The 12,746-nt window shown below is 55.4% G+C and overlaps 1 protein-coding gene across 1 annotated transcript; it reads left to right on the top strand.

Annotated features, from left to right (window-relative positions):
- Positions 1-365: 365 nt before the first annotated feature.
- Positions 366-1,984, top strand: NGA_2007300 (abl-philin protein; the record flags this gene model as incomplete). The annotated part of the gene is made up of 1 exon (XM_005856183.1): positions 366-1,984. A coding segment is annotated over one exon (1,462 nt), but the record flags the coding sequence as incomplete, so codon positions are not given.
- Positions 1,985-12,746: the final 10,762 nt, after the last annotated feature.

The following is a 12,746-nucleotide window of genomic DNA, read 5'->3' on the forward strand; positions in this document are numbered from 1 at the left end:
ACACTGGGAAACCAAACATCCTCACGCCAATATTAAATACGAAGCAATTGGTTATCTATCATTACAAATCAGAAATCCGACACAACGGTCGTGAAAAACTTCGCACAGAAGGTACTCGTCATTTCTAACACTCGGTGCGGAAGACCTCGCTGAGAGCCATCGGATGGTCAAGCGCTGCCTGGCCGCAGGCCTTCTCGTGAGGGTGAGAAACATCAAGGAGAAAATCTGAGCTATTCGGAGAGGGCGGAGAAACATCAAGGAGGGAAATTGGTCTAGCAACGGTAACCCGACCGAGGGCGCGTTCATCTGATTTATCGTTCCTGCACGTCTTCTGTCTTTGTACCACATAGTTTAACCCTTCAACCATCAACAGGTTCATTTTCACTTCGCTGTTGTACATGCTACGTCAAAATGCGCACGAGTGGGGCCCCAGCTGGTTCCTTGCCTTCACATCAACCTCATACACACCCCTCCTCTGGTGCACCGTGTCAGTGGGCACAATTTAAGTCTGCACTACATTCTGACCGGCCTTTTGAGTATGGCTACTGGCTATCGGTTGGTGTATCTACACTTTTCGACTGGGCAGTGCGAGCTTTGGGCCCGTGCTTGGTCACTCTTGCCTGCCTTTTGATCGGCCTTGTCACATGTCTCTACTTTGGCTACATCCTTCCAGAGCTCGTGGGCTGCAGAGGAAAAAGCGGCTCTGGCGTTGAGGATCCAGATGTCCGGTACTTATGCCTCGCACGTGTAATACACGGAAGCTGGGCAGCGTTTCTGCTGTTTAACACGCTATTCAACTATTTCCATTGCGTCATGACCTCCCCTGGTTCGCCCTTCGTCAATGCGTGTGATGCCTCAATGCACTCCCATGGCGAAATCCAGGCTCCGTCTGTGCATGCCAATGCAGGCACTCCCACAGATTCACATTCACCACTTCACGTCTCCTCTGCCCGTAGCGACCATGTGGATGCACGCACGTATGGATTCTGTAAAAAATGCCGTACACCCCGCCCTCCCCGCACCCACCACTGCCACGTCTGCAAGTCTTGTGTCCTCAAAATGGATCACCATTGCCCATGGATCGGACAATGTGTCGGGTACTACAACTACCGTTATTTCGTACTATTCATGATGTACCTGTGGGCAGCGTGCGTGTATGGCGCCCTCCTGCTCGGTCGGCCATTTTTAGACATGATGTACGGCAGCAGTCAAGGTGGCGGGCCCCGAATGCCTGTCATCGTGGGGTCCCTCGCCTCTGCGCGCTCCGCTATTATCCTTACATTTGTTTTGGCCTTCTCCGTTGGGCTGGCGCTGACAGGCTTGTTGGGTTGGCACGTTTTTCTCATCACGACCGGGCAGACGACCATTGAATTTTACATTAATAAGGCACGGAGGGAGCGAGCCCGACAACGAGGGTTTTTGTACACCAACCCTCACGACTTGGGGTCACGACAGAATTGGCAGCAGGTATTTGGGCGTGATTTGCCTTGGTGGAGATCTCTCCTCCCCTCGACGCGGTTGCCGCCGGCGCCCGGGGTCGGGCCGGGAGGGCCGGACCCCGGACAGGAAAAGGCGGGCGCCGAGCCGAGAGAGGAGGCATGGTGGGCGGAAGAGCACCGGCTGTCAGCGATGGAGGAGGGGGAAGAGGAAGAGGAGGAGGAAATGATAACGTGTGACGGCGGAGAGTGTGCAGTTCTTGGAGAAGGGAAGAGGGGGAACAGAAGGAGAGGAGGGGGGGCGGCCGTTCCTGCGAAAAAATGGAAGCGGAATGGGAGTCGCATGATTTTTTCGGGTGTAGAACGTCACACCCCTCCGGTGATTGTCTAGCACCCCTGAAAGTGTACGTTTAAAAGACTTGAGATGCGAGATAGAAGGCAGGCAGCGTGCGGCACACGGACGGCCCACATGACTGACCTTCGGCATCGCTTTCAGCAGACATGTGAAAGTTCCAAGCCAGCTATAGATCCTTTTTGCACGATTTTTTTTTTCTTTTCTGCGGTTCATTTCTTTTTCAATGGGCCTCTCGACAGGTTCGCGCCTCGCCAGAGACACCCGGGTGTCTTTCTCACAAGTCGCCACTGCATTGTGACAGCCGCAGTCAAGTACCAGCTCCCTATTGTGCACAACGCCCCCGCAGTCCTTCGTTATCCCCGAAAACTCGGCTCCGGATATTATTATACTCAGCCATCCCTTTCGATCGCACAAGCTCCCGCAACAAATGCACGGTTTGCGTCTAAGTTATTCTCTGCCGATACGAAGGGGCGTGGCTTTCTACTCTTTTCCCTCCGTTCTTTCACAAATTATCGCTAATATTTCTGTATGAGACATCAGTCCATGCAATCAGCTTGTAAGCAATGAACTCAGCATTGTTCTGTGTGACCGCCTCGAGGCCACACTTCTCACTCCCCTTTCCTGCTCCCGGCCCGTCAAGGGCTAGGGAGTGGCTTGTCGGCGTCCGATCAGTTTCACATACAAGAAGCACGCACATTGTCGTCAAAGACACGTACACCACAACATTTTCTCTCTTGCTTTCTCCCTCTTTCTTTCACTCTTCCCCTCTTTCTCTTTCCCTTACACACGTATACACACACACGCTCCCTCTCCCTCTCTTCCACACACAGACACCTCTTTCTCTCTCTTCTACTCCCGCGCACTCCCTGTTCGGATCGCACGTGCTTACACTTGGTCACACCGGTGAAAACCCAGTAAATCCATTTCTCAACCCTGACAGAGGGCGCCTGGCGCCTAGGGCATCTTGTCGCTTTCCTGCCTTCCCCCTCTCCACTTTAAAGCCTGTTCCTCCGCCCTCCACCTTCCTGTGACATGCTTGTCTACCCCCGGCATAGTTCTTACGCGAATGCAAAGAACTCAACCTAAGAACAGGTGAACAAAGAGTGGCGCCCCTCGTCTCCTCTTTCTCCGCCTCGTCTTGCGTCTTGCGGCTTCCCACCTGATCGTGGAACAGCCCCTCACTGCTCCTCGGCACTGTGCGTGTTACCCGATCCATCAAATTCGAAACGACTCGTAGCTCCTTGCTTTCTTCAAGGGGGGAGCTGAGGTTGTCCCCAAAGCTTCGGTGCTCATCTCCACACTGGCCCCGTTCGCAACGACAGCTGTGACAGGCTCGCCTCCATGCCTAGCCGGCGAGTCGCTCCGAGGAATGCCCCCGTGGTGTCCGGTCTGAGCACGTGGGCGGGAATTGGGCACGTTTTTACGCTCCACTGCCCCGTCCTCCTCGTCCTCGTTCCCGGAACAAGTCTTGTACGCCGTGTCCTTCCCCGCATGCCAGCCACGGGCACCCCCTTCGCCGCCCTCGGCGCTCCCGCTGCTGCCGCTGCTGTCATTGCCGTCGCCGCAAGAGGAGGAGAGCGCACTTGAGGGACTGCTCCCGTCTCGACTCGTCCGGGGGGAGTCCTCGTCATCCCCGCTCCCGCACTTGGAGGAGGAAGACGTGCTCTGCGCCATTTCTTGGTGCTGCCGGCGAACGGTGATGAGAAAATCCAGGAGAAGCTCGCCCTCGTTGTGGTTCGCGGGAAGAGGAGACCCAGCCTGCCCTAAGGTCCGCCCCTCCCGTCCCTTCTCGCCCTGGTAGTGGGGGTGCGGCGCCTGCTGGTGCTGACGGTGGACCGCCCTGGCCCCTTGGAAGCGGTCGCGAGGCTCGGAGGAGGAGCGCGCGTGCCTGTACCTGCTCAGCAGCCGCGCGTGGTCGTCGTCACCCGCCTCCTCGGCTGCTGCGGCTGCTGCGGAGGCCGCGGCGGAGGACGCTTCCTGCATCAAGGCGACGTTATTGGTGCTGAGAGAGCGACGCGGAGGGACTGAGGCGGGGCCGCGCCCGTAGTCCTCGTGGGCAGTCTGGTGTCTGCCCTGGACGGAAGGGATAAAAATATCCTTACGATCGAAGCCAGGCTCGGACTTTTCCTCCCCCTCCGCCGTCCGCTTGCTGCTTCGAAAAGCGTTGCTGGCCTTGCCTTGACCGCGCTCCGTGGGAGTCGGGCATCTCTCCACGGCATAGGGGGGTAGCCCCGGCACTGGCACGCGCATGCCAGGGGCCCGATGCGCGGGGCCTCTGCGCGTACCCGTCTCGCCGTCATCACTGCCGCTTCCGCTCCCTTCGCTGCCCATGCTCCCGCCATGGCTGCTGTTGCTGCCAAGGCTGCTGCTCCTACCGCTCCCGCTGTGGATGCGCAGTGCCCCAAGGGAGGGCGGGGGTTGGGCGCCTGGCCCACAGGCTTGGAAAGGATCGGATCCTCTTCCGCTCCCCCCGAACATGGGCACCGCCGGCCCCAAAGCGGGTCCTCCGATGATGTCGTGCGGGGGGGGGGGGGGCGAGGGAGGGGGCGTGCATCGGTGCGCCCCACGAGTGGTGCGACATTTGCGGGGCTTGGGAGTGCGCTGAGCGCCAGTTCGCGTGCGGGTCGGAGGCGACGTTGTTGCCGCTCGGGGTGCCGTAGTGGTAGGAAGAGAGGTCTCCAGTCCTGGGCCCGCCGGAGGAGGAGGACGAAGGGTGGGAGGAAAGGGGAGGGGACAGGCCCTCGGGGTGGGAGGCGGGAGGATGATAGGAGTAGCCGGGCGGGGCGTACGGGGCCGGGAGAGGAGGGCCGTAGCCAGAAGGCTGCGACAGACCAGCGGCTGGCTCTTGGTGGAGGTGCTCGTGGTGCCCGCCCCAGTGGTGGTTGGGCGCGTGGCTCGCTTGCCCGGGAGGCCCAGGGTGACCCGGCGGGAAGCCTGGCATGACCAAGCTCGTGCCCCCGTGGTAGGAGGAGGAGAGCATCGAGGAGGTGGTCGTCCGGAGAAATTCCTTTCGCAACACCTCCAGCTCTGCCTGTGCCCGTCGGCGCCGCTCCAGCGTTTCGGGGTGGGAGTCGCAGGGTTGGAAAACGCGCTTCCCTATGCATGCCGCCCCTGCAAATTTCTTCGTGATCCGCATGGGGTCGCAGTTCAGGGTGTCCGAGAGGTATGCCCGCAGCGTGGTGCCGGCAGCCAGGGGGAGAAGGCCGTGGTTGAAGTCATAGATGATGCGTGACACGTAGGCCTCCTCCTGGAAGGTCCACTTGCCCCGGCGCAAGGGAGGGCGAGGCCCCCCAGACGTCCCTGTCGCCGAGGACGCAGCGGCCTTGCTGCTCGCCTGGGGCATGGACGCGTGCGAGCGAGACGTGCTTTGAGCCTTGCATTGGTGGAGGCGGCGGGTGTCCTCCTTGCTGCCCGGCCGGCGTAGCGGAGTCAGGCTCGGCGGCCTTGCCCGGGCGACCACCATACTGTCCTCATCCGTGGAGTCGCAGGAGCTTATGCTGCTGCTATCATCGTCTTTATCCGTGCGGCTGTCATCCTCTGTAGTTGTGTATTTTAAAGCCGTAGTGTCTCAATGAGAGTTCAGGTCTTCATGCATGACACGCTAAATTTTACAACAGATCCATATCGACACATTCCAAGACAACTCCCTCCCACCCTTGCCCCGCTTCCCCTCCTATCAAAGCACATGATGCCTTACTTGCAAATGACTTGGACTGCTGATTGCTGCTGTAATGGTGTGGCTGCTTTTTATGAGACATCTCATTCTCAAAACTCTCCATGCTCAGGTCCTCCTCCTCTTCCTCCCCGTCTTCCCTCTTCGCGGTGAAGTGATTTCTCTCTCCTTCCCCACGTGCACGACCACTTGGCCGCCTTCCCGTGTTCACGACAGAGGTGTTCATTAGTTAAGTTTGCTTCTTGCACTCCGGCGTTTTCCCCTCCGGGATCGCGCTCAAACTTCGACGCGTCGAAGAAGAGAAAGATCGCCTTGTTTGCTGCCTGCCAAGGTCCAGGTTTTGAAAAAAGGCCTGCGTGAGACATCAACGCAAGGTTAAGAATAGGGCCACGGCATGTCTGGAACACATAGCAAGACGACAAATAGAAGTGAAAAGGTTTCAATGCTCGACCAAATCTTGCCCTAGTAGTGGAAGTGCGCTTGCCTCAAGGACGACAACATCAACCACAAGGCACGATCTAGTCCCCGAGGGGCCATCAAGGCACAGATTTCCTGCCGCGGAAATTCCTGCACGCACCGACCACACAACCAGTAGGTCACCTGCAATATACCATCATTCTTTTTACTGAGGCTCCATTCGCGGTTTCATCGACCACAGAAAGGGCTCAGGCGTGCTATCAAATCTGCAAGCGGGGCATTCCACCGAGGCAACAGAGGCGGCGACGTGGCCGAGCGAAACGAGGCAGGATCGAACTTTGGGCTGCCATTGAACCGTTCCTTTTGCAAACACCGTGGGGCGTATAGAGCCCCAGCACACCCAAAATTCTCTTGTTGTACGCCTGCTTTCACCGTGTCGACTTGGTTGCCTCGTCTCGCCCCACAGTGGGGACCGAATCTGGTGGTTCCTGAGGGGTCCATGACAAGGCATGTCGGCGATCCGCTCTCCCCGAGACGCGTGTTCCACCACCGCTTTGACTTAAATCACGCCTGTGTCACGTTGCAAACCGGTCCATGGTAAAAAAACAAAGCATTTCGATAGGGCATCGTCTTCAGACCTTTTTAATACCCTGTTTCCACTATTTCTTCGGCCTCACATCTTTGACAGAGTCTATTTTCTTTCTTTTGTTGCGACCGACGTACGTACTATAGCTCTCCACGTTCACTTTGAAGTCTCTCCCCCACACCCACCCCCCATTCCTATTTTAAGCCGCCTTTTTTTCGACATCTGTATTTATATAATCATCAATGATGGGCATCTTGCGTCCATTGAATAGAGTTCAAATCTACTCCCTCTTGCACCAATTCCCACAATGGGCTCATCTCTCGCAAACGGGCAACGTTTCGGGACAGCAAGTCAATGGTGAAATCAACCTCCTCAACGGTGGTAAAACGGCCGATGCCGAACCGAATCGACGTGTGCGCCAGGTCTTCCCCTACCCCTATGGCCCGGAGAACGTACGAGGGCTCCAGGGATGCCGAAGTGCAGGCAGATCCGCTCGAGACGGCAATGTTCTTCAAAGCCATCAACAAGGACTCCCCCTCCACGTAGGCGAACGAAACATTCAAGCACCCCTCGTATCGGGAATCCAGGTCCCCGTTCAACACCACGTGAGGAATGTTCTTCCGAATCCCGTCGTACAAGCGCGTGGCCAGGAAGTGGACCCAGGCCTCGTCGTGTGGGAGCTCCTTCTTCGCGATGTCGCACGCGGCACCGAAACCCACGCACAGGAAATGCGGCAGCGTCCCGCTCCGCAGGCCTCGCTCCTGCCCTCCCCCCGACATGATGGGCTCCAGGCGCACCCGGGGCCGGCGTCGTACGTAGAGGGCGCCCACTCCCTTCGGCCCGTAGACCTTGTGGCTAGAGAGGGAGGCCAGGTCGATCTTCATCTCGTCCACGTCGATCGGCATCTTGCCCACCATTTGCGCCAGGTCCGAGTGGAAGAACACCTTGCGTTCCCGGCACATTTGGCCGATCTCACGCATGGGCTGCAAGACACCAATCTCGTTGTTCACAGCCATGACAGACACCAGGGAGGTCTGGGGCGTGATGGCATCTTTCAGGACTTGCAGGTCCAAGAGCCCGTTTTTCTGCACGGGCAGGTACGTGACTTGGTATCCTTCCTGTTCCAGCACACGGCACGAGTCGAGGACACATTTGTGCTCAATCTGTGTCGTGATTATGTGCTTCTTCTTCTCGCCGTAGAAATGTGCCACGCCCTTGATCGCTGCATTGTTGCTCTCGGTGGCACCCGATGTAAAGACGATTTCTTTAGCGGAGGCACCCAAAATCGATGCTACCTGCTCTCGAGCCTTTTCCACCGCTGCTTCCGCCTCCCATCCGTAGGTGTGTGTTCGAGAATGCGGATTTCCAAAGCTGCCTGTCATATAAGGAAGCATTTCGTCTACAACGCGGGGGTCCATGGGAGTTGTTGCCTGAAAATCCAGGTAAGCTGCTCGACCCTCCCGTGCTTCTCCTTTGATCGAAAAGCCAGGTGAATGTACCTCTTTGGCAAGCATCGACTCCAAAACTTGACGCGGTACCTCATTTTGAGGCTTGTAGCGTTTATCGCGGGCCATCTTCTCATGAGAAAAAGTCGTAGGAGCGTTCTCGACGCCGTCTTTGTCAGAAACGGCAGAAGCCAAACCCCGCCGAGCGCCTGACATCGACGTTCGAGTATTCGTAGAAAGCATGGTACCACGCCGAAAAGCAAGCACGAGCCGCTGCATGGTATCGTGGTGGATGTGGAGCGGGATGTTCTTGCTGTCTTTGTACACGCTTCGCCAAGGTGCAGCCTGCTTTCTCACAGCGCTCTCTGCTGGTTTGGAAAATTTGGAGAGACGAACGCACACCAGTTATTAGACCATGCTTAATAATGGATACCAGGATTGTGATGCGATGTATGTCGCAGAAACGCGGGAAAAAATATGTCTGCGTGAAACTTGCTGGTGTGTCAGAAGTGGGAGGCCAACCGAGTGGGACGTGCGAACGGATCCGGGATGAGAGTGAAAGCGATCGTCTCACGTGCGAGATCCATGCGCAATGGCTTTGTAATCGAACTAACCTCTGCGGAGACACAATTGCATAATCGTAATGACCTCGGCCTTCGGTCAAGTGAAAGGTGTAGATAGCCGCAAACGTATGCGTCTGATTTGTGCTTAGATACCTCCTTTGCCTTGACTAGAGCCTGAGGCAGCTCGTATTATCCGATGGGCCATGTGCAAGAGCAACTGCGCGGCTCTGAATATCTGCCAAAGAATTCAGTAAACCAATATGGCGAAAATAAAAAATTGTGACCACAGTATTTATATCGCGAAAGCTTTTTCTCGCCCGAACAGGACAGCATTGTTCGGTCGGATGTATATATCTGGCAAATGCTCTTCCGCCTTCGCGCTACGGCCGCCTTAGCCTCTACATTATTCGTGCGTAAAATACCTTCCCCATTTGAATGATCCTCAGCTCCTTAAAACTCGTGCTGAAGCAGGATGCGTACCATTGATTACATTTCCGGCTTGCTCGTCCCTTCGAATCGCCACGACGGCGGCACCCCCATAGCCCACACAAATTTGTCCCGCAAGGTTTTTGCAAAAATGCGCTCAATTGGCACCTCTACTCGCTTGCACCAGGCCACAGAGATACGTGGATCCATGTAGTTGATCTTTGACGTTCCCAGAGCTACCTCCTTGTTCTCATCTTTGTTACGAATGTCGAGCTCTAGCTTAGTAATCTTCTCCCTCCACTGTTCAATTTTACGATCCACTTGCTCTTTCGTCGGCGGACGCGCAAACAAATGCGCATCTTTGGCCTTGGCAGCCTGAGCCTGTCGCTTCAGCTCCTTTGCTTCGTCAAGAGCATGACTTGCTTTAATCTTCTCCTCGGGAGTCGCCGCCTTTTTCCGTAGGTCTTCGGCCTTGTCCATTGCCTTGACTGCCTTGTCCGTTAACACGTCGTCCTTTCGCGTCCGAATCTTATTCGTTTTGCCCGATTTCAAGAGCTCCTTCTGCCCAAGCAATTCCTTTTTCTGATCCTTCAGAAGCTGCAAACGCTCCTGTAAGTTCCCTAGGGCCGTCTCCATGGTCTTGGTGACAGTGCGCTGGTGATTGCAGAGAATGGCTACCTTGCGATTCGCGTCGTTGTAGGCCACCACCTTGTCCCCCACGCTCATTCCCGCCAGATCTTCCACTGTAGGCAGCTCGTTTTGCAGCGTCTCGGAGGCATTGTAGGTACGGAAAACCTTGGCGGAGAGCCCAGGCATGAGCGAGCCCAGGTGGGCGTTCAGAACGGAGGGCGTGAGCATCTCGAAGACGTCTTGCTCGGGCTTCTTGTCCTTGACAAAGTGTCTGAGGTTCTTGAACACCTGCTTCCCGTTCTCGCCGTAGGAGGCAAAGTCGATGGTCTGCTTGAACAACATGGAGTCTTTCCCCAAGAACTCCAGCTCGATCTCATACTGCTTTGCCCCTGATGATTCCCCCCCGTCCTCTAAGGGAGGTGGAAAACGGAGGTGTTCGAGTCGCAACGAGCAGCACCCCACGGTATCCGCCTCGTCCTCACCCTTCTCACCCCCGACACGGAGAGCCAGTTTGTCAATGATCCACATAGCCGTCGCAATTTGCTTTGCCTCCCTGTCCGCCTTCTTGCCCAGGTTCCCCTCATAATCCCTCCGGATCCGACCGATGCATTGCTTGAGCCGCGCCGCTTTGTCGTATTTCTCCATGTCCGACTTCCCCTTGAAGGAGGAGGACGCCGCAAGCATCACGTACTTGACCCCATTCAGGACGTTTTCCTTCCAGCTTGCCAGCCAGGTCACTTTGTTGTCGTGCTGCACTCGGTCCCAGGCGTGCCCGGGCAAAGGACAGGGAGGCACCCGCGCGTCCGGCCCGAGATTCACGATGATGTTTTCCGGCAAACACCGCTCCTTGATCATGCCCATCAAGGGATGCATGCCCCGTCCCCTGAACAACCCGGGCGGCTCCATGTTGAAATTTCCTACCTTCTCGATCCGCCCGTCGACGATGGCATACCCGTAATGGTCCTGCCGCTCCTCCTTCCCTGCCTTGACCAGGGCCTTCTCCTCCACCGTCGCCGCCTTCTTGATCATTTTTTGCGTTTCCAGATGTGCACGGATTGGGGAAAAGTCACACTTGTCAAAATCCTTTATCCCCAGATCATCTTCCAGCTTGTCTTTCAGCATCTCTTTGAATTGCCCGAAGAAATTCTTGACAAAAATCTTCCTCGTGTCCGGGTGACCTAGCTGGGGCCCATCGGGGGGCATGGAGGCAAAAAATGTGGCCACTTCCTCCAAGTCGGACGGGAGCTCGACTTCTTTTCCATCGTACAACATCTTGACCCCGTGCGGTACATAGTCGGGGGGGAAGAAGATCCCGTTGTGCTCGAGCGCTCGCCACTGGATTCCCTGCGGCAAAGGCTCCTGGTCCCACCATTTAAAAGCCTTCATGGCCTGCTCGATACGAACTGCCTTGCTGGAGAGAGCAGTCTTGGGCAGTTCCCCCTTCGCCTCCTTCTTCACTGTCGGCTTTTTGCTTTTCAGTGCCGGCTTTCGCTTGGTCTTCGGCGCAGCCTTGGTCGTTGTCTTTTTGGGCACGGCCCCTTTCGTCTTCTTCTTTGCGGAAACTTTTTTCTTGGTGACCCGCCCATCTTCTTCACTTTCTTCTTCCTCTTCACTTTCCGACATGTCCTCATCTTCGTCCTCCTCCTCCTCGTCTTCCCCACTGCTTTCTTGCAAACGATCATCGTCGTCCTCATCCTCCTCATCCTCATCCTCCTCCTCAGCTTTCTTACGCTTTTTGGCCCCCACAGTTGAGGTCTTTTTTTGTCCTTTTCCATTTCCTGGTGCTTTTCCTTTTGATAATCTTCTCGCCGGTGCCGGCTTTTTGGTGCCCGACGCGCGGGCTTTCTTCGCGGCTGCTCCTGCCTGCTTTGACGATGGTGGCCTCTTCTTGGCCAAGTTTGACACAGGAATGTCATCCTCATCCTCGCTGCTGTCCTGTACATTCCTCTTCGCCGCGTTAGGCTGCTTGCTGTGCACGATAATTGGGACCGCCGTGGGACAACATGTCAAAGTGAGCAGCTTCTGTGATACCCCCTTCCCCACGTCGCACGAAGTTGCTCTGGACCCGCCAATTTACGCTTCCTCGAAAAATGGTCGAAGTCCGGAGGACAGATTGTTCGTTGCTTGTATCTTCTCACTTGCATGGCCTTCCATGACCTATATGCTTTTTCCTGGTGATGTTTTCCGAACCATCCCATGGCACGTACCTCTTGCTATTCGGACTCGCTTTCTTTAGGGCCGCCAACGAGACCAATGGCACCTCATCCTCCGATTCTGACATGATTTCCTAATTTCGTACATATTGTTGCAGGTTTAAGAGGTATTAAGAGCAAGGGTCCGCGTCTATTTCTCAACGATTTTTCTACGACGAAAGTCCGAGCTGACTTGCATGCCTTTAAAGGCTATGTCCCCGACATCAATAGCATACAGACATCCTCACACCTTAAGCAACGCAGATAGAACTGCATTTAGGTATCGATAAAATGCGAGTACCAACCACTGTAAAAATGTGATACTCTCCTCATGCCTGCCCTCGATGCCAACGTGATGGACTCCTCAGAGGATGAGCGACGACGTTTTTTGGTGGGCATTCTATGTGGAGATCCCACGCTCAAAGCCACTCCAAACACGCGGACTCGTAGAAGCAAGAATGGCAACACAAAAGTCTCAGTCCTCTATTCCTCCCGTTTAAGGCCTCGCTTCAATGTCAACTCGTGGACCAAGAAAACGAAGAGTGAGGCGCGTCGGGAGGGGGGGGCGAGCGGCCGGGGGAAGGAGGAGAAACTTCAACTCTTAACCTCCCCCCGAGGCGTACTGCCCCGATGGCCGAATACAAAAATAAATAAATAATGACGGAGATTATTTTTTGTCGCTATGGTAGTTAAATTTGGTGTCGACCACATAAGAATAAACGTGTTGAGCTTGATTGAATACTGTTGAAATTAAAAATTATACGAAGTTAATTTTCGTCTCTTCGTGAGGTACCGCGTGTTTTTAACTAGAGCTTTACATGTCATTATTTGCACGCGTCTTTATGAAGTTTAGAGCTTGGCCTGCAACTTTTCATTCTCATCTGCTTAAAGGATCCTACTTTGTCTGTTCACCGTTCAGAACATGCTATTTGAAACCCGGCTGGCCTTGAAGAAAGCCCTTCATGGCTGCGCCTCGAGTCGCCACGACGTAACAGTAGTGCCCCTAAGTGTCATCAGGGAAAA

The sequence above is a fragment of the Nannochloropsis gaditana genome, assembly GCF_000240725.1.
Source record: "Nannochloropsis gaditana CCMP526 unplaced genomic scaffold scaffold023, whole genome shotgun sequence".
Taxonomy (NCBI): Eukaryota; class Eustigmatophyceae; order Eustigmatales; family Monodopsidaceae; genus Microchloropsis; species Microchloropsis gaditana.